This window comes from Prunus avium, chromosome 8, assembly GCF_965620075.1.
Source record: "Prunus avium chromosome 8, drPruAviu1.hap1.1, whole genome shotgun sequence".
NCBI classification, from domain to species: Eukaryota; Viridiplantae; Streptophyta; class Magnoliopsida; order Rosales; family Rosaceae; genus Prunus; species Prunus avium.
Window position 1 is genome coordinate 6,334,846 of NC_142291.1, and position 21,562 is coordinate 6,356,407.

Here is a 21,562-nt window from a genome sequence, read left to right on the forward strand (position 1 = left end):
TGTCGTGTGCTCCTGAATTCACGAGCTTCAGTACTTGAGCCTTCGTAGAGCCTTTATACTTTGTAAATTCGTTAACCTTCCTTCCTACTTGTAAATTTTGAATTCTGTTAGATTGCTCTGTTATCGCTCGTGTAGGGTTTATTTTGTGATGCCGGAGGCCATGGTTTGTAACACTATTGTTTGTGTAATGCATGCTTGCTGTTGGGTTGTAAGTATCTGTGTTTTTAACAGGTTGAATTTTTGGGATATGTTCATTTTGCAGGGGAGACTCTGCCAAAATTTTGGTAGAAGTCTTGGTTCTTAGTAAATGGGCCCGGCATCTGTAGGATGTCGGATTTTCAGACGCGATCCATCCCGGTTTCTGAGGAAATTTGGGGCGGGTCCTGTCACAACAAGCCTTTCCATAAACTCCCACACATATTTAAAGAGGTAGGCTCGTCAATTTTCTATGTCTTTAAAAGAGAAGAGCCGTGTCGAGGAGTTTGTATTTTTCTAAAACTTGATATGAAGAGTGGTGGGGTGTGTGTATAGATATACTAAGGTTAATTATTAAGTTGGATGACCTTTTTTTATCTTTTTACACAATAATAAAACTTACAGCTTAATGATTTAAGTATTGGGGTGAACAAAGAGAAGTGCGGGGTTTAAATGGAAAATCTCTTTTTATTATTGTATTTTAAAACTAATTTCCTTAAAAATTTAAATTTATATTGTTTATTTAAAAAAGGAAGAAATCTTTTAATAATGTTTGGACCAAATTGCCCCTTAATAAGTAACAAAAGTTAGAAGAATTTGACAGAAATTAAGGATTGTTCATTGCTTCAAATTGAAACCACAAGGGCAAAAGTGATCAAATTGAAACCACAGGGACCTTAGTTGTAAAAGTGGTAAACCACAAGGACCAAAAGTGATATTTTGCCAACTTGAAACCACTGTTTTGTAAGTCAAGACCATAATTTCTCTTTTTAATTGTTGAGAATGTGTAGGAACTGCGACTAAAATTTCCGGCGCATGCGTCGGTGTAGGGCTTTGATTGGAAAAAACTTTCTTATAACGGGGATATCAATGTTTTACTTTGGTATTGCTTTGCAAATCTTTAATTCTTCTTCTTTATTTGTATATGTGTCCACTCCCAATTAAGCCACATCTTCATTTCAGGAGCCACTACACATTATCCTAAGTAGAGTTCATATAATTGGTGATAGTTGACTTGTACGTGTGACCATAATATCTAGTCAATGAATAAAAGCCGTCTCAAAGGAAATAACTACCATGATACGACAATAGGTTGACAGAAAAGTTAAACATGGAATGGTGGTGGATATTTGAAAAATAAATGTTTTACTCATAAATTAAAACAAATTCACCTCTAAATCTGACCTAACCCAAAAGAAAAGATAAGAAAAGAGATTTGCCCTCAAATAATTAGAGTCTAATTATGTGGTGGTGATGAAGACACCATGGGAGCCGGAATGTGTGCTTGTAGAGTGATACGAAGAAAATCTACATAATTCCTTGATAAAACCAATGTCCCACTTGTGAAGGTAAAACACAAAAATATAAGACTAGCAAAAAGTTAGGTGCCTTGATAATTTCCATATACTTGGGAATCTGGCTGCGTGTGTTGTGTGATTGAATTGCAAAAGCCTACTTAAACGGACTACGAGCAATTGGGCATTGTAAATAGACAACAACTGCGGTGGGAATTTCTTAAAAAATGGAGTGGTCCGTATTCTAGTTTGTTTGTTTTTTTTAATCACATTTGATAATGTATCATTTAAAAGTTCTCATTTTAGCTTTGAAGCCTCGAATCAATGTAGTTATTCATTTTTTGGTCTATACATTACATTATGATAAAATTTTCGATAAAATTATCAGTCATATGACTAACTTTAAAGTGTTATCTTAATCAATATATATCTAAATACCTAGCTAGGAGACAAAATAAAATCACGTTTTTGTTCAACAATAGGCCATTTGCTCTTCATTTAAGGTTTCATATTCAGTTCCATCAAGAAGAGCATATCGCCTTGTTGAGCAAAAAATGTGATGTTTTATATTGTGTCATGGGTATATAGATGTAATTTGGATGAAAATACTCATTTAAAGGTGGTCACTTGCCATCACATGACTAATTTTAACGAAATGCGATGAGAGGAACTAAAATCTTCTAGATTAGTTTATGATATTTGCACTAAAATCTCCTAGATTGTTAACCTTTCTTTCTCTTTCTCTTTTTGTTGTTTCATGAAGTGTAAAATAATGTGCAAGTTATGTCGACCAACAAGGTGGCAGTTCAAGTTGCCATTTTCGAAAATGATTAATATTCATACAAAAACAAAAACAATATAATTCAAATTTTGGATCCCAAGTCATATGAATTCAGTGTTCCACTTGTTCATATAGCTCGCCTTCTCTTCCCCTCCCCAAAAAATATACAACAAGTTTAGATCACCCTTGAATCTTTTTATTTTATTTTTCTATTCATGTATAAGCAGGAGAGAAAAGGAGATTCAAATTCGGGAACTCTTTCAATGATCGAGAACACAAATACTACTAAATCAATAGCATGTTGGTGAACTTTTGTAGTTCAAACGTATGTTACTTGCATTACAACTGAAAACTAGGATGCAATATTTTTTTTTGGCTAGAAAAAAGGAAATTACAAGGATTTGGCACAACAACTCGGGTTCCAAGCTTTTTCGCTGTATTAGTAAACACATCAGCTGCAAAATTAGCTTCCCGAACCATTCGCAAAACTGAATTCATTGAAAGAAAGAAGCCAAATGCATGATTCCCCTTGAGATATATAGTCAATGAGGATTCTTGAGTCACCTTTAACCATGATTTTGAGTAGCCCGCAAGAACAGGGTTACTTTCTGCAATAACTACAATGCAAATTACCAAAATCACAAAAGTCAATCTGAAGCTAATTAATAACTCCTGAAGGTCAATAATGACTCTAATAAACAATAATTCATGGAAGAAAAAAAATCTGTCACTTCTAGATTGTCCTAGAATGCCAAATAATTGGTTTCGATCGAAAATGTCGAATTCGATGTTTTGGTTTCTCCAAATAATGCTCAAAATTAAATTTTAATAAAATTGGTTGCCCTAGAAAGCTTTGGTTGATCTCTTCTCATAATGTGGCTCATCACAATCTTTATCCTCTAGATTAGTTATATGTGTAGAAAATCTTGAATGACCAATCAAGTGAAAGATACTTGATTTATACATATTCAGGAGGTGGATACAGATAAACCAATCAACAAACAATCACTCCATGCATCAAGCTGTAAATAATGGAGTTTGATTAATGTAAACCTGCCTTGCCTTGATTTTGCTCACACACATGCACACGCATATATGTCGGTCTAATAAACCCACTCTTCATTCACGCTATCTCCCCACCATCAGCCATAGTTTTTATTTTTTTATTTTTACAGGACACTTATTTAAACCAAGCTTTCTCCTCCTCTCTAGCCACCTCCCAAAGCACTAGCTACCCAATTCCTTCACACTCTAAAAATGAACTCAATTCCAACCCCAATGGACCCAATAAGCTGGTGGATGTTTTCAATTGAAGCCATTGCACATTTGGGAACAGAAAACTTGATCAATGGTTTCTTTTTCCTGGCCATACTTGCATCATTTCTATCTCTAACCCTCTTAACCTGGGCTTTTTCTAGAGGAGGCATAGCATGGAAAAATGGCAGGAACCAAATGGGGCGAGTCTCGATACCCGGACCACGAGGCCTCCCTCTCTTTGGTAGCTTATTCAGCTTGAGCCATGGCTTGCCTCATCGTACCTTGGCTTGCATGGCTTCTAGCCATGCAGCCACTAAACTCATGGCCTTCAGTTTGGGCTCAACCCCTGCTGTAATCACTTCTGACCCTAATATTGCTAAAGAAATCTTAACCTCTTCCCACTTCGCCGACCGCCCTATTAAGCAATCTGCTAAGTGCCTCATGTTCAGCCGCGCTATTGGTTTTGCACCAAATGGATCATACTGGAGACTTCTGAGAAAAATTGCGTCTGTTCACCTCTTCACTCCTAAACGCATTGCCGCACACGAAGATGGACGACAGTTTGATTGTGCCACCATGTTGAAGTCTATTCATAATGAACAGACTCTTTGTGGAGTTGTTGGTCTAAGAAAACATCTTCAAGCTGCTGCTCTTAACAATATCATGGGCACCGTGTTTGGTAAGAGGTATGACATTGAATGCAATAATGCTGAAGCCAGAGAGTTGCATGAGATTGTTAGAGAAGGATTTGAGCTTTTGGGAGCTTTCAATTGGTCTGATTATCTCCCATGGCTGAGCAGCTTTTATGATCCTTTTCATATTAAGAATCGATGTGCATCGCTTGTTCCTCGAGTTAGAAAAGTGGTTGTGCAAATTATTGAGGAGCACAGACTTGATAAATTTGAAAGGGTTTGTGATAACTCTGATTTTGTTGATGTCATGCTTTCTTTGGATGGAGAGGAGAAGCTTGAGCTGGATGACATGGTGGCCGTCTTATGGGTTTGTATACATTTTCTAATTCAATACTCTTTAATTTTGTTCAATTTTTTATTATTATATCAGATGACTATACATTCGATGTGACAATTTATATGTACAAAAAATGTTGTTACTTTGCACATTTACTAACCATGACCCACTTATATAAATCGATAAACCTATAATTGTACGACACTTTTATTAGAGATGTGAGAGCAACTTATGTAAGTATATCTCACTTACATTAGAGATGTACTAAGTAAAGTAGTAAATAAATGTACATAGTAAAAAACACTCTACAGAAATGGCCAAACCTCTAGAGAAGTGCAATATCATGTGATTTAGTATGTGTTTGTAACATTACTCTTTAACTATTCCTATTTATATACTGATTTTATTCACCAAACTCTGCTTTTTTCCTGTGCAGGAAATGATATTCCGTGGAACTGATACGACTGCACTTTTGACTGAGTGGGTCATGGCTGAGTTGGTTTTGAACTCGGATGTGCAAGCCAAACTTCGCCATGAACTTGACCTAGTTGTGGGAAAGAAAGTTCTCACTGAAGCAGACGTGGCCAACTTACCCTATCTCCGAGCTGTGGTTAACGAGACTCTACGTCTACACCCACCTGGGCCCCTCCTATCGTGGGCTCGGTTGTCAACTTCTGATGTCCAACTCAGCAACGGCATGGTGGTTCCTGCAAACACCACCGTCATGGTCAACATGTGGGCCATCACCCATGATTCAAACATATGGGAAGAGCCCTTGGTGTTCAAGCCAGAAAGGTTCTTGAAGAGTGAGGGTGGTGCTGACATGGACGTGAGGGGAGGGGACCTGAGGCTTGCACCGTTTGGGGCAGGTCGTAGGGTTTGTCCTGGTAAAACCCTAGGGCTTTTGACAGTGAGCCTTTGGGTGGCTAAGTTGGTGCACCATTTCAATTGGGTTGAAGATGTGGCTAGTAACCCGGTTGATCTAAGTGAGGTGTTGAAGCTTTCATGTGAGATGAAGAACCCTCTCACTGCTGTGGCTGTTCGAAATGAAGGAGTGACTTTCAAGTGATTAGAGTAAGGGTTTAATAAGGAGCCAAATGTGGTATAAGATGTTATGGCTTTTCATAGTTTTGCCAATGTGGCATATGTTGAGAGTGAGTGAGTTTTAGTGAAGAATAAAGCAGCTAAGGTCGCATTAAAAAAAATAAAGCAGCTAAGGTTTGTCTAGCTTGTGTTGTTTACCCATAATTATGTAGAAAAATTGGTGTTTAAGCTGCTAGCTAGATGCGTTGGTGTCCCTTTTGCTGAAATTTGTGTTTGTTAAATTGTTAGAACAAAAATAAAAAAATAAAAAAATAATTGTGTTTGTCAAGTTTGAGAGACAAAGGGGAATCCTAGCTACATCTACTATTGAGTTTTTAACTTCAACGGTCCATGAATTTATACGTGATTTCATATGGTCTTCGAACATTTTTAAGGCAATTAGGTCTTTCAACTCGACCATTCATTGCAATTAGGTCTTTCAACTTGCCCCTCAATTTGAGGGTTAAAACAGTCAATTTAGACTAAAACAATTAAAAATTAAAGTAAAATATTATAAATATTAGAAAATGAAAAATAATACAATATATTGAATCAGGACAAAAACCTCAACTATACAGACTAGGAAACTAAAATCAATTACAGAGGATTATTTGCGTAATTGAGAGGAGATCACGATTTCAGTTTGAGTGTCGTCGGGGACTCCAATCTTAGAACGGAGAAGGTGGAACCGCTGGCGAGAAAGCGGCTTCGTCAAGGCATCAACTGACTGATCAAGATTGCAAACATGAGCAACCCTGAGATGGCCTTGAGCGACAAGATCACGGAAACATTGAAGATCCATGGCGATGTGTTTCACATAGGAATGCAGAACAGGGTCCGTACAGAAGAAAGTAGCACCAATATTGTCACATGCAATAATAGGAGGGTAAGGGAGAGAGACTCCCAATTCACGAAGTAAGTTGTGCAACCAAGAGAGCTTCGCAGCGGTGCAAGCAACGACGCGATCACTCAGGCTCGGTGGAGGAATGTGCAACAGATCGTTGTTTGCGGGAACTCCAAGATATCAAATTGCCCCCAAGAAAAATTGGGTAAGCAGTGGTGGAGGTGTCATCATCATAATTTCCCACCCAATCCGCATCAGAGAAGGCATGTAAAGATGAAGGCCATGATAAACAAATACCCTTGAGATAGCAAAGCAGGCGTTTGAGAGTAGCCCAGTAAAGCGCAGATGAACAGTGCATAAATTGAGACAATTTGTTGACGGCAAAGTTGATATCAGTTAAGACTCAGATATTGAAGATCACCAAGAAGGCTGCGAAATTGAGTGGCATCAACGGTGGGTGCACCATCTTGTAACACAATAGTAGTGGTGGTGGAAAGAGAAGTTGACACGTATGTCCTTGGCACCGTCTATGTGAGCTTAAATGAGAAGATGTCAGATCGGGTAGGAAGAACTTCAACACCAAGGAATGCAAGGGACCTAAGTATATGCATGCAGACACATATATGTCGGTCAAAACCCACACTCCACGCAACTCCCCATCAGCCATAGTTTTTATTTTATTTTTATTTTTACATTACATTTTTATTCATTTTTCTATTTCCCTCGTACTAAACTTAGGCACACCTATTTAAATCAAGTGTTAAATTTAATACACACTTGCTTTGAAGAATTTAGAAGAATCTAGAAAAAAGTAGAAAACTCAAGAAATGTCTACCAACTTTGACAAAGTCAAGTTTTAAGACATAATTATTGTAGGCTTCTAGAAAAGTCCTAATAAAAATCTTGTAATAAGGTAATAATATTATATTGTAAACTAGCCGTTCACCAACTTGGACAATGGCGGCAGCCTTAATCTATAAATAGGTGTTGCCTCTTGTACAAGTGAGATAAGAACGAAAAGGCCAATAAGCCAGAAAATAGGAAAAAGGCCAATAAGCCTAGTAAACAGTTTCTAGTTGTTGAAGGCCAATAAGCCTAGTCCTCTATGAAGCCTTGTACTCATCTATTGTTGAATAAATAAAATCACTCTATTGTTCTCCCATAAACCAACACCAAGCTTTCTCCTCCTCTCTGACCACTTCCCAAAGCTCTCTAAGCTACCCAATTCCTTCAATTGAAGCCTTTGTACATTCGGGAACAGAAAACTTGCCGAATGGTTTCTTTTTCCGGGTCATACTTGCATAATTTCTATCTCTAACCCTCTTAACCTGGGCTTTTTCTTGATAAAGCATAGCATGGAAAAATGGCAGGAACCAAATGGGTTGGGTCTCGATACCCGGATCACTAGGCCTCCCTCTCTTTGGTAGTTTATTGAGCTTGAGCCATGGTCTGCCTCATCGTACCTTGGCTTGCATGGCTTCCAGCCATGCAGCCTCTAAACTCATGGCCTTCAGTTTGGGCTCAACCCCTGCTGTAAACACTTCTGACCTTAATATTGCTAAACAAATCTTAACCTCTTCCCACTTTGCCAACCGCCCAATTAAGCAATCCGCTAAGTGCCTGATATTCAACCGTGCCATTGGTTTTGCACCAAATGGATCACACTGGAGACTTCTGAGAAAAATTGCGTCTGTTAACCTCTGCACTCCTAAACGCATTTCCGCACACGAAGACCGACGACAGTTCGATTGTGCCACCATGTTGAGGTCCATTCATAATGAACAAACTCTTTGTGGAGTTTTTGGTCTAGCAAACATCTTCAAGCTGCTGCTCTTAACAATATCATGGGCATGGTGTTTGGTAATAGATATGATGTTCCGTGCAATAATGCTGAGGCCAGGGAGTTGCATGTGATTGTTAGAGAAGGGTTTGAGCTTTTGAGAGCTTTCAATTGGTCAGATTATCTCCCATGGCTCAGCAGCTTTTACAATCCTTTTCATATTAAGGAACAATGTTCATTGCTTGTTGCTCGTATTAGAAAAGTGGTTGTGCAAGTTATTGAGGAGCACAGAGTTGAGAAAATTGAAAGGTTTGTGATAATTCCGATTTTGTTGATGTCTTGCTTTCTTTGGACACAACCTTAATGTTGAACTACATTTTAATTTTATAACCAAGGTACCGGCTTATGCAATGTGTGTGAGAATGTGAAGGTAAAGAGTCCCACATTGGAAGTTGAGAAACCTAGCAAGGGCTTATAAGGAGTTGAGTTACTCCCCCCATTGCCAATTGGTTTTGGGCTGGAACCTCAACTTCCTTCATGGTATCAGAGCAGGTTAGCCCACGTGTGAAAGCCCAACGGCCACATGTGCTCCACGTCACCCAATATGTGTTTTCCACGTGCTAGGCTTGAAAATTCGTCACATGTGCAGGGGCATGTGAGAATGTGAAGGTAAAAAGTCCCACATTGGAAAGTTGAGAAACCTAGCAAGGGCTTATAAGGAGTTGGGCTACTCCCCCCCATTGCCAATTGGTTTTGGGGTGGAACCTCAACTTCCTTCAATGCGATTCATGTGTCATATTAGTTTTGATGGAGGCGCACATCCGAATTTTTCAAGCATATGGAAAAACACAAAGAATGAGGCAGAACACTTGGCGGCATAATTATCCAGAAGAAAATGGTATTGGCCAGCCTTAAAGTATCGTGAACATAAGCAACATGGAAGACGAGTAAGAGGGAAAGCATCTATGTTAATAAGCTTTGAAATTACAGGAGAGATTCTTGGGGTAATTTCAAAGGTCAGAAGTTTAGGAAATAAAAAGTTAGAATCTAAAGCATTTAGCTATTATGTCTAGTTTATGAGTTGAAGTTAATGTGAGGTTTAGTGGGTATAATTGTTATGATTATGTTTAGTGTTAAGTTAATATTTTGGCCTATAAATAGGCATTGTATCCACACTATGTTATGTGTGTATCAAGAGTATCAAGTGTGTGTTGTAGTAGAGTATTTGAAGTATCAATCTTATTGAAGTTTGTCTCAAGTAAGTTTGTGTAGGAGCTCTGTGTAGCCTTCGGGCTTTACATCTCCAAAATTATATTATTTCTTTAGTTCGTTGTATTGTATTTCCCCCTTCATATTTAAAGTGCATGTGCATAAAGCTAAATCCACCAATACACACTACAAATGAGAATAAGATGACTTATATAAGTGGAGACAAATGACTAACTTCAAAACCCTAAGCTACCAACCAAGTGGACTAGGTGGTCTTTCTCTAACCCACACAAATGGGCTTTTAATTTAACCCAACAAATTCTAACAATCTTCTTCCTGGGTTAAATTGTCCCGAAGCCACAAGACCAGAACTTTCCTCCCACGCCTTCTTGTGACAGATAAATAACAAGCTCAACCAACTCTCCAACTTGCAAACCAGATAACGCCTTGATAAGAACAGTTGTGATTCAGACAAAGAACCTCAGCTTCTCCAAAATCACCAACAATATCAAACACACCTTAACAGAGCTGAATGTAAGTGCCACTTGCACTCACCAAATGCTTGAACATCAAGCTCGATTTGCTCCAAAACACCAAAGTTTAGACAACCATATAGCAGGGACAAACAGATTTAACTAGAAAGTCCGTAGACCAATTACTAGTGTTAGAAAACATACACCATGCCTTCTCAAAGATGGTTCCAAACAAATGTTCTCCAATTTCTTGTGGTGTCTCCAAAATATTATGGTTTCTCACTATCCAAACTTCACATAACCTATCAAATTGGCCCTCACTGGATAAACCCCTACCCAAACTCATTCCAAATTCTAGATCTGACAGATAACAAACTGATGCAACAACAATTGTGTTTCCTGATCGGTGCATATTTACATATCATTTTGTACCCTTCTAGCTTATGATTTGGTTATGTTTTTGAGTTAAACTTGTGCTTTTAATCCTTTTTGTGTTTATCTTTCAGTTCATTGAGCTTTAGGTAATAATGAGGGCTTTGGATAGTAAATGATGCAATCCATGCATGTTAGGGCCTAATTTGGATGAATGGATGAAGAGCTTAAAGACAAACTCAACTTTGGCTACAGTCCCCTGCCAGCCCAGTTTCGTAGGTCATATTGCAAGCTTTGTTTCAGCAACCTACATAGCTCGGATGAGGCCACATTCTTCATGAAAGTTGTTCCAATGGGTGTGTAATATAACATATCCAAAATTCAGCCCCATTAGATAAATATGGAGTCTGTTACCTAGCAAACACAGAGCCATACTCAGGATGGATTTTATCAGCGCGCAAAATGAGTTAGCAATTTGTTTTGGCCTTAACTTCCTCCTCCGACCTTGGATTGGCCCAAATGATATATGGCTGGAAAGAAGACATTCTGAACTTCAAGTTTGAGTGCTTAAAGTCTTAATTTGCTTAAGGGAAGCCCAATTAGTAAGCCCTTGAAGTTGCTGGTCATGCTGACCTCAGGATGAGCTATTATTTCTGGTTGGAAGCTTGGTCATGGTGACATGAAGATGAGCTAGGGCTGCTGGTGGGATTTATTAGTGAAGTGCATCAACCATTTCAGATTTTATAATGGAAGTGTTGTATGCATTAGTGAAGTGTATCAACCATTTCAGATTTTATAAAACAAGTGTTGTATGCATTAGCCATACTTAATTCAGATTTTCAGCTTCCTTAGGCCTATATATAGTGAGGTTTCCCAAGCTTGTAAACACACCCCAAGGGGGGGAGCTCTCAAACACTTCTCTAGAGCTCCCTTCCCTTCTCTCCCTCAAATTCTCTTAGTTTCATTTTCTAGTTTTCAATTGTAGTAATGAAATATTTGTGCTGAAATTCTCCTTAAGTTTTTCCAAGTTCTACTTAATTTTCATTGTTATGTAAATTCTTTTCTTTAGTTTCAAGTTTGATTAGTTTCCAAGTTTCAATTATGATTTTTGTTCTTATTCATTATGCTTATAAGTTAATATGCTAGTTTGAATGATTGATCACCATTTAGGCTTGCATGTTAGCTATCTTGGTTTGAATTAAGAGTAGACACCATGCTTTAATTCGAATTGAACTATGAATAGGAAGAGTATGTATGGACATTCGACAACAGGGATTAGATACATGCTTGGTTGTTTAAATTGTTCTTCTATGCTTAATGGGTTCCTAATGCTTAATTTTAGGTTAGACAACAAATGATCAAATTAGGGAATTAGGAACACAAGATTATGACCAAACACCATGGCTTAATCATACTTTAGCTAGAATCAATCCGTTAATCTAATTGAACTTGGGAATTTATCTGCTTGAGTTAGTTATTTCTTTCTTCCTTGTTTTATTTATTTCCTTTCTTTTTTATTTCTGTTTTGTGTAGGGAAAATGAATTGAATCATTCAATCACCAATCCTCGTGGGATCGACCTCGCACTTACATACGCTATACTACCGAACGGCTCGTGCACTTGCTAGTATCACAAGTTGAGGATGCAACTGAATCCATTTTGGTGCAGCTGTATCTACACAACATTTCCCACATCAAAATGTCTCAAATATCTATGACAAATTTATCAAAAATTGGATAGGTGTACCTTGTGACAAATAAAGAGTGCCGATTGGTGAAGGATTTGGTCATATACAAAATGTTAAAGCTTTCCTCTCGTTGAACTTTTTCTATTCCATATTTCGCCGACATATTCAAAAGTCTCATAGAAATTTAGAAGCACTGAAACCATGAGCATCAAATATGAATCCAATACAACAAGACAAATAATGACAGATGCAGGTAAACTAAACAACACACGTAAGTTTATAGTGGTTTTCGGCTTACAGCCTACGTCCAATTCGAAGATGCAGAGGAAATTCCATGTTTTTGATCGGTGTCTATCACACCCTAGACCAGGAGGTTGGTGGAAACCCCGCGCCCGGTTCTTGAGAAAATAAAATGTGAAATAAAATAAATAGAAGCTGAAACTTGGGTTTAAAATAAACTGCTCTTATAAAAATAGCTCTAAAATCTTACAACTTTATAAGAAATAAATAAAGCTTTATCACTCTAATCTAATTCAGCCTCAACTGTTTAGTTCTTGGTTTGCCCACCAATTCATCTGAAAAATTAAACATGGTGAAGGATGAGCAACCACCGCTCATTAGGGACATGAGATCTTACCACAGTAAATTGATATAACTAAATTAAGTGACATGCAATCACACTGCCAAATATCAGATTAATAATGTTAATGCATGAATGCTCTTCATCTACTCCCGTTAATTCATAAAATTGGACAAGTAGACCTGCACGTCCCATACCATGCTTATACCACTTGGTCCCGAATGCCTATTTATATGAACTAACACCCATTTTAATCATTCCATAATTCTCCTTTTGTTAGTCATCTTGTCTAACTCCCTATCGCCAGTCCCGAATCACCCAATAAAAACCATGTCACTACTACAAAAAAGGCAAAAGACGACGGGAATTCACCGTCGTGAATTTGGTTTTCAAACCGTCGTAAAATCGATCGACGTCTTTTGCAAAGTAAAACCATGACGCGAAATCACCGTCGTTGTTATAACAAACAACGTCATTAACAAAAAAACAACCGACGTCTATATACTGAAAAATGAACCAAAAAATTTTCCTGGAGAAGAATAGACGACCTATTTTATACAACCTCCGTCGTGTAAAAGAATACAATACGTCTTTAAATAAATAAAATATGACGTTATTAAATCATACGACGTCTAATATATTTATATAACCGTCGTGCAATAGTAATGCCACTTCGTTTTTTCCATTAATATTGACGTGGAAATAGCGGTTAGGGTAAATCACCGTCGTTGTTGTAACAAACAACGTCAATTACAAAACAAAACCGACGTCTGTACACTGAAAAATGAACCAAAAAATTGTCCTGGAGAAGAATAGACGACCTATTTTATACAACATACGTCGTGTAAAAGAATACAATACGTATTTAAATAAATAAAATATGACGTTATTAAATCATATGACGTCTAATATATTTATATAACCGTCGTGCAATAGTAATGCCACTTCGTTTTTTCCATTAATATTGACGTGGAAATAGCGGTTAGGGTAAATCACCGTCGTTGTTGTAACAAACAACGTCATTTACAAAACAAAACCGACGTCTGTACACTGAAAAATGAACCAAAAAATTGTCCTGGAGAAGAATAGACGACCTATTTTATACAACATACGTCGTGTAAAATAATACAATACGTCTTTAAATAAATAAAATATGACATTATTAAATCATACGACGTCCAATATATTTATATAACCGTCGTGCAATAGTAATGCCACTTCGTTTTTTCCATTAATATTGACGTGGAAATAGCGGTTAGGGTAAATCACCGTCGTTGTTGTAACAAATAACGTCATTTACAAAAAAAACCGACGTCTGTACACTGAAAAATGAACCAAAAAATTGTCATGGAGAAGAATAGACGACCTACTTTATACAACATTCGTCGTGTAAAAGAAAACACTACATCTTTAAATAAATAAAATATGACGTTATTAAATCATACGACGTCGAATATATTTATATAACCGTCGTGAAATAGTATTGTTACTTCAGTTTTTCCATTAATATTGACGTGGAAATAGCGGTTAAGGTAAATCACCGTCGTTGTTGTAATAAACAACGTCATTTACAAAAACAACCGACGTCTGTATACTGAAAAATGAACCAAAAAATTTTCATTTAGAAGAATAGACGACCTATTTTATACAAACACAGTCGTGTGTATGTATATACTACGTCTTTAAATAAATAAAATACGACGTTATTAATATTTACTACGTCTTATATATTTACATAACCGACGTGGAAAATATGTTAGGCTCATGACTTACGACATATTTATTTCTATAAACGACGTAGTATGTGATATACAACGTCGTGATCATGTAAAAGACAGCCGTGTTTCTCTATTTATACGTCGTCTTTAGTAAAATAATAGTCGTCTAATCCATCCAAGACGTCGTCTTTTGTAACGTTCAGGTTCGATATCTGTCCTTTTAGACGTCGGTATTATTGTACTGAAGTCGTGTTATTTGTAATTACATGTCGGCTCTTTATCCTTCTCCGACGTGATATCGTTAATAACTGTTTCACAATAACGTCGTCTTTTTTCACTTTTAGTTCGCTTTTAGACGTCGGTAAATTCAATGCCGTCGTTGAATGCTCCAAAACGTCATTTTTTATTGACAATTTTATGACAACAGACGTCTGTTTTTCACAGTTTATAAGGACCGTCGTTTTATAATACTGAACCAGTATTTTATGTACTGATTGTTTTGTGTCCAAAACCTGCATAATGAAAGTGAAGAAAACACATTACAATTTATTACAAAATTAATGTCATACAGTAGTGCTGTTTAGGGCATAAATAATTTCATAAATTACAAGAGCATCATTCAATCCATATATCTTCACACCCATCTCGAATATTTTGACTCCCAAACTCACCCACTAGTTCATTAAATGTGTCAACATTTGGCATCCCTCTAGTAAATGGCTCACACTCAATTCTCACATCACCTAAGACATCATCACCAATAACATCATCATTATATTCTCTATTAGGCGCTGATAACACTACCGACCAACCATGATGCATCGGGTTGTCAACAAAAAATACTTGTTTGACTTGAGAAGCCAAAACAAATTGGTCATTCCTATGTCCAATTTTACTCAAATCTACAAGGGTAAATCCAAGTTCGTCGACTACAAGGCCGGAAGTACTATCTATCCAATAACGGAAGTACTATATATCCTATTATCTATAATAAGGTGAAAAGACAAGCAATGACTATCACTATAGCAGATTATATAAGGTTTTAATAGCAAATAATATAGTAAACAGACGACGGTTTTTAAACAACAACAGACGTATTACACATATATAGACGACGGGTTTTAAAAGAAACGTCGTCTAATGCTAGCAAGAAACAGACGCCAGCGAACTTGAACCACGACGGTAGTTAAAAACTGCGTCGTGGTATATATTTACAAACGACGGTTTGTTAAAAAAACCGTCGTCGTATGCATAAAAAGATATCGAAATCCCAGTTTATTTTCAAGAACCCAAAATATATTCAGAACACAACATATATAAGGTGAAAAGACAAGCAATGACTATCACTATAGCAGATTATATAAGGTTTTAATAGCAAATAATATAGTAAACAAACGACGGTTTTTAAACAACAACAGACGTATTACACATATATAGACGACGGGTTTTAAAAAAACGTCGTCTAATGCTAGCAAGAAACAGACGCCAGCGAACTTGAACCACGACGGTAGTTAAAACAAGCGTCGTCGTATGCATAAAAAAGATTTCGAAATCCCAGTTTATTTTCAAGAACCCAGAATATATTCAGAACACAACATATACATTAATACTAAGCACGAAACCAACATATACTAAGCATGAAAACATTAAATCCATTCCCGATTCATAATAACAGAGAGTATTAAAAGATCCGACAACATTAAACCCTAAACCCGATTCATGAAAACATTAAACATTAAATCCATTAACCCATACCGTCGACAACATTAAAAAATCACAAAACCCTTTACCACAGAACTGAATATCATTCAATGAATTTACAAGCATGAGATTAGGGTTTGCACTTACAGGTAGGCAGAGCTCACAGCTTATGGCCAACTTGGATTCGACGGAGTTGTAAACTTGGCCAACTTGGATTCGACGGAGTGACCAACTTTGAATTAGAGTTGAAGTGAGAGAGTGGAGCGAAATGTTTTAGGACACAAGAATTTTGGCAACTTGTATAAGAGTTAGAGTGAAATCTGAAAATTTTAGGTCGAGGTGAAATTTTTAGAAAGCGCGCTTTTTAAAAAACATCGACGGAAACAAAAACACAATCGTCGTTAAAAGTTCAACCTAAACATGACGCTTATTTTAAAAATGACGTCGTTGTAAATATCCTTACGACGCAAAACCAAACTACCGTCGTTAAACCCTAATAGACAAATATAACCTAAACCCTAAACCCTAATACATAAAACCACAATTTTATATATATATATATATATATATTTTAAAAATAATTTCTCCAAAGGGATTAGGGTTTTATGTCCTAAAATATCTCGTCCATAAAACCCTAAACCCTAATCCCTTTTCTAAATTTATATAAACCCTAAACCATGAAAGTATAAGTGATGTTGTGACTCATGAAAACATTTCTCTTTTTGGTTTTAATTTTAAATTTGTATAACTCAAACTTAATTTTTTAAAGCTTAAGGGGGGAAGAAAATATCTCAATGACTTCATAGGAGTTGACGTTGCATTTTTTGGATTTATTTTCAATTTATTATGAATATTTCGAATTAAATAGAATAAAATATTATTAATAAAACCCACAAACCACGTCGGCGTTAATAAATTAACGACGTTTTAAATTATAATAAACGACGTAATTTTTAAACAAACGTCGTTTAAAGTTAAAACCATGGCCATTTTTACACAGAAAACGACGTACAAACCATTTTCCACGACCTAAACGTGTATAATGTAATTAATACACGTCGGTATATTACAAAAAACGACGTGTTAAATAATATACCATGACGCGAGAGATTAATTTATCGACTTATTATTTTGGAGCATACTACGACGGTACCTACAACACTACTGTCGTGTTTATTTACCACGTCCTAAGTTCAAATTACCGTTGTATTTTGTCAATTTATACGTCTGCCTTCTCTGTAAACCGCCGTCTTATTTTTATAGATTTTTAAAATTAATTAATTTTTCTTTTATTTTGGTAATATCTTTCTTAACACAAAACAAAATTTAATTCTCAATCCTCAACAACATTTTCATCTTAAAAGGCAAATCTCTTCGTGTTAAATATTTACACAATATATGTACACAAATTTGGCAAATACATATGAAAAATATATGTTCAACTGTTTCTTCCTCTCATATGCAAGCTGGGCCCTCTCCTTCCTCTTGTTCTCAAGCTCCTGCACAGCCTCGATTCCTGAAAATCAAAATCAAAATCAAAATCAACAAAGTGTGAACCCTCACTCCTCGATTCCTGGTTACATTGTAGTCCCCTTTTCCACAATGATCAACTTCAAAACTCCTGTGTAGCAAGGTGGAACCAGCCTTAGAACCTGTTGTGGGTTGTGCCTTTGGGGTGAAGCTGGGAGAGGGCTTGAGGTTCAGAATGAATAGACACCACCTACTCATTTTGAACCTCAAGCCCACTCCCAGCTACAGCCACCACCCGAGTCCGTCTCTGCCAGCATCAGGAACACCCATGCAGGTTCTAAAGCTGGTTTCACCCTTGCTACACAGGAGGATGTAGCAAACCCATGCTTGGTCTTGTGAGGAATCATTTTGCAAACCCATTTGCTTTCAGAAAGACAATTTCTTGTGAGGAATCATTCTGCAACCCTAATTGAAAACTGAGAGTTAAAAAACGCGTGAAAAAATCATATTTAAACAAATTATCGAAGTACAACGTCGGTTCTAATATACATAGCGACGTCATATTTTCATAATCAACGTCAGTTTAGATAAACAAGCGCCGTCATAACTACATCGGAAATCCAAAAGTCATTTGGCGAGTATTAAAAAGAGAAAGACGTCGTTTTCAGAACCCCAAAGTAACCACGTCGGTTTATTAAAATACACAGTTGTTCGGCAGTTGTGATAACTACGTCAGTTATGAATTATTTACCGTCGTTATACCTTTATAATACGATGGTTTGTAAACCCTTTTACGTCGCTTTGTAAAAACTATGACGTTGTTATGTATGTACAACGTCATTTTAAAGAAACCACGGTTTAGAAATGCGACCTTCGATAATCATCGACGGAAAACAAAAAAACCGTCGTTAACAATATAAATAAACATGACGCTTATTACATCTATACCCTAAACCCTAAACCCTAAACCCTAAACCATAAACCCTAAATTATATATATATGTTTAAATAATTTTAGAAAAGGGTTTATGGTTTTACTGCCTAATATATATTAACCATAAACCCTAAACCCCCAAAATAAACCTTTATCCCCCTAAACCCTAAACCCTAAACTATTAAAGTATAAGTGATGTTGTGACTCATGAAAACATTTTTCTTTTTGGTGGTAATTTTAAATTTGTATAACTCAAACTTAATTTTTTAAAGCTTAAGGGGGAAGAAAATATCACAATGACTTCATAGGAGTTGACGTTGCATTTTTTGGATTTATTTTAAATTTATTATGAATATTTCGAATTAAATAGAATAAAATATTATTAATAAAACCCACAAACCACGTCGGCGTTAATAAATTAACGACGTTGTAACTAATAATAAACGACTACATTTTAACAACAAACGTCGTTTAAAGTTCAAACCATGGCCATTTTTACAAAGACAACGACGTACAAACCATTTTCCACGACCTAAACTCTTAACCTCTCGCCGTCTAATGTCAAGAACACAACGTCGTCTATATAACCAATAGCGTCGTTTTAATAATAATTTACGTCGCTTTTTAAAAAAATATGACGTTGTTATATGTGTACAACGTCATTTTAAAGAAACCAAGGTTTAGAAATGCGCTCTTCGTAAATCATCGACGGAAAACAATAAAACCGTCGTTAAATATGACATCTATACCCTAAACCCTAAACCCTAAACCCTAAACCATAAAATATAAACCATAAATTATATATATATTTTTAAATAATTATAGAAAAGGATTTATGGTTTTAGGGCCTAATATATATTAACCATAAACCCTAAACCCCAAAAATAAACCTTTATCCCCCTAAACCCTAAACCCTAAACCATTAAAGTATAAGTGATGTTGTGACTCATGAAAACATTTTTATTTGTGGTGGTAATTTTAAATTTGTATAACTCAAACTTAATTTTTTAAAGCTTAAGGGGGAAGAAAATATCTCAATGACTTCATAGGAGTTGACGTTGCATTTGTTGGATTTATTTTAAATTTATTATGAATATTTGAATTAAATGGAATAAAATATTATTAATAAAACCCACAAACCACGTCGGCGTTAATAAATTAACGACGTTTTGAATTATTATAAATGACTTAATTTTAAAACAAAACGTCGTTTAAATTCTAAACCATGACCATTTTTGCACATAAAACGACGTACAAACCATTTTCCACGACCACAACTCTTAACTTCTCGCCGTCTAATATCAAGAAAACAACGTCGTCTATAGAACCAAGAGCGTCATTTGAACAACCTTTTACGTCGCTTTTTTAAAAACTGTGACGTTGTTATGTGTCTACAACGTCTTTTTGAACAAACTACGGTTTTTCACAACATGAAAACCTCAACAAATTTGGTTCAGCATGATCTTGGGTTTTTCACAACATGAAAACCTCAACAAATTTACAGGGACGTTGATTTCAACAAAAACTTGCTAATTCTAACCAATTTTGTACAAAAACTTGTCTAATTCTAACAAAATTTGTACATTTTATAAAAATGTTTAAGTATGCTAAAAGTCCTCTACTCCGTATGAACACACACAAACTCTGCCCATTCTTTCCTAAGTTCTTCAATGGCAGCTTGGGGGTATGGCGCTTGATCCTTTCCTTTGGCAAACTGCAGTCCATAAACAAAGATTAATCTCACAGACGACGCTATTATTCATTTACCGACATAGTATATATATTCAACGACGGTATTTTTAATTTACCGTCGTTGATAATATAAAAACCCACATAAAAATAAATCTGAAAATTTTCTTCTTACCGTCTTCTCAAATTCCAGGGAAGTATCCTTTATGATGTCTCTCATAAAGCGCATGACATAATACCCGCATTCTACACTGCTTGGTTGCTTTGGAGTGCCGGGCAGAGTTTTCCAAAGAGGTGTTTTACGGCCTACTCTGCCTATGTGTGTATTATACATTTTTAGAGTAGAGTTCACTATGTTTTTCCCGTCCTCATCCACAACGCGATTTCCAGGCAGTGGATCCAGAAAATAGACAGTCTCCTTCTTTGCTCTCACAATGATCAAGACCCAATGACGGCTGCACAAAATAAATATAAAGGTTAAATAGTTTTATATGCAGAGCATCATACAAACAAAATCCTGTTTTTTGTTTGGAGACTAACCCTGGATTGTAAGGCATCAGGAAAATCTGTTCACCATCTGTTTTTTGAAGTCGACTGGCTACGATACGTGATCTTTCAGTTAATGAACTAGCGTTGGCACTAACTAACTCCAGCAGGGTCTATAAAGCCAACCATATTCACCATATTTGCAGCTTTCAGATGATCAAACAGGCACCTAAATATATGAATTGAAACCATGAGTGTTTTTTTTTTTAAACATAAAGGAGAGTGTCAAATGAATATTTGATAAGGACAAACCTCATATATACTGCAACGACAGTAGCCCCAATTTCTTCCATGCCAGCAAATTGGGTAATATCTTCATGCAAGACGAAGGTGTTACGATCTATGCCAAACACCTCCTTCTCAATAATAAAGCTCATAGCCTTCTCCTGAGGCTTTAGTGTCGATTCAACATAACTACAAAGGGATTGTAAAGAAGATGGCAACTCCAGCTTTGAATAATCTGGTACTTCAGTACTCTGTTTGAACAAATAAAGCAACATAAAGTGACGTGGTAAATAAATAACAACGACGGTTTAAATAACAAAACATCGTCTTAAAATGAGTTACACGACGGTAAAAACATACCGTCGTAATGAATACTTTATTACGTCGTTTAAATAAAACCGACGTCTAATTCAAATGCAAAATTCATAATTAATGAATTTACCTTTTCAATTTTCTTTTCTCCAACACTGGATTGCTGTTTTAATAAATAAAGAGATATATATATAAGAAAGATTGTACAACAATTTAAACATTCAACTAAATAAAATGGTGTGGAAATTTAAAACAAACGATGGTTGAAAGAAAATATAGACGTCTGAAAATTGAAAAAGAAATGAAAAAGGCAAAGTTAAGAGAATTTACCTTTTCATCTTTCTTTTCTTCAATCTTTTCACGATCCCCAGATTTCTGTTATAAGAAATAAAGAAATATATATAAGACATAGTACAAAAAGGGCAAAAAAAAAAAAAGTAAAA

At 36.1% G+C, this 21,562-nt stretch overlaps 1 protein-coding gene and 1 pseudogene across 1 annotated transcript; both read left to right on the plus strand.

The window, feature by feature from the left end:
- Nucleotides 1–3,528: 3,528 nt before the first annotated feature.
- On the plus strand, nt 3,529–5,566 carry CYP78A7 (cytochrome P450, family 78, subfamily A, polypeptide 7). Its single transcript, XM_021964773.2, has 2 exons — nt 3,529–4,527; nt 4,934–5,566. Exons 1-2 carry the CDS (start codon nt 3,529–3,531, stop codon nt 5,564–5,566), a joined length of 1,632 nt encoding a protein of 543 aa, XP_021820465.2.
- A 2,166-nt stretch (nt 5,567–7,732) lies between these two features.
- LOC110762175 (cytochrome P450 78A7 pseudogene) overlaps nt 7,733–21,562 on the plus strand; it is a 49,493-nt pseudogene continuing 35,663 nt past the window's right edge.